At 57.2% G+C, this 444-nt stretch overlaps 1 protein-coding gene across 1 annotated transcript in view; it reads left to right on the forward strand.

Annotated features, from left to right (window-relative positions):
* Positions 1-444, forward strand: part of sos1 (son of sevenless homolog 1 (Drosophila)) — a 21,706-nt gene that overhangs the window by 5,699 nt on the left and 15,563 nt on the right. The window contains exon 8 of the mRNA XM_008420725.2: positions 146-244. Within this exon, the coding sequence (XP_008418947.2) occupies positions 146-244 (99 nt within the window). The remainder of the gene's footprint in view (positions 1-145; positions 245-444) is intronic.

Genomic DNA, 444 nt, shown 5'->3' on the forward strand with positions numbered 1-444 from the left:
GCGCTAACGGCTGTGGAGCTAGCGGCGCTAACGGCTGTGGAGCCAGAAGTGGCTTCCTCTTCTCTTATTGGGGTCAGGGTCCCTTTAAATACATGTTTAAAATGATGTCACTGATGAAGATGGACCTCTTCATCCTCTGTTTCAGTCCATCTGTGAGGGATTTAAAGAAGCCGTCCGCTACGTCCTGCCCAGGCTGCTGCTGACCCCCGTCTACCACTGCCTGCACCTGCTGGACACACTCAAGGTCACACACCTCTCCTCCCCGTCCCTCCTTTCCTCCACCTCCATCCCTCCTCTCCTCCCCGTCCCTCCTTTCCTCCACCTCCATCCCTCCTCTCCTCCCCGTCCCTCCTTTCCTCCACCTCCATCCCTCCTTTCCTCCACCTCCATCCCTCCTTTCCTCCATCTCCATCCCTCCTTTCCTCCACCTCCATCCCTCCTTTC

This window comes from Poecilia reticulata, linkage group LG1 (genome assembly GCF_000633615.1).
Source record: "Poecilia reticulata strain Guanapo linkage group LG1, Guppy_female_1.0+MT, whole genome shotgun sequence".
NCBI classification, from domain to species: Eukaryota; Metazoa; Chordata; class Actinopteri; order Cyprinodontiformes; family Poeciliidae; genus Poecilia; species Poecilia reticulata.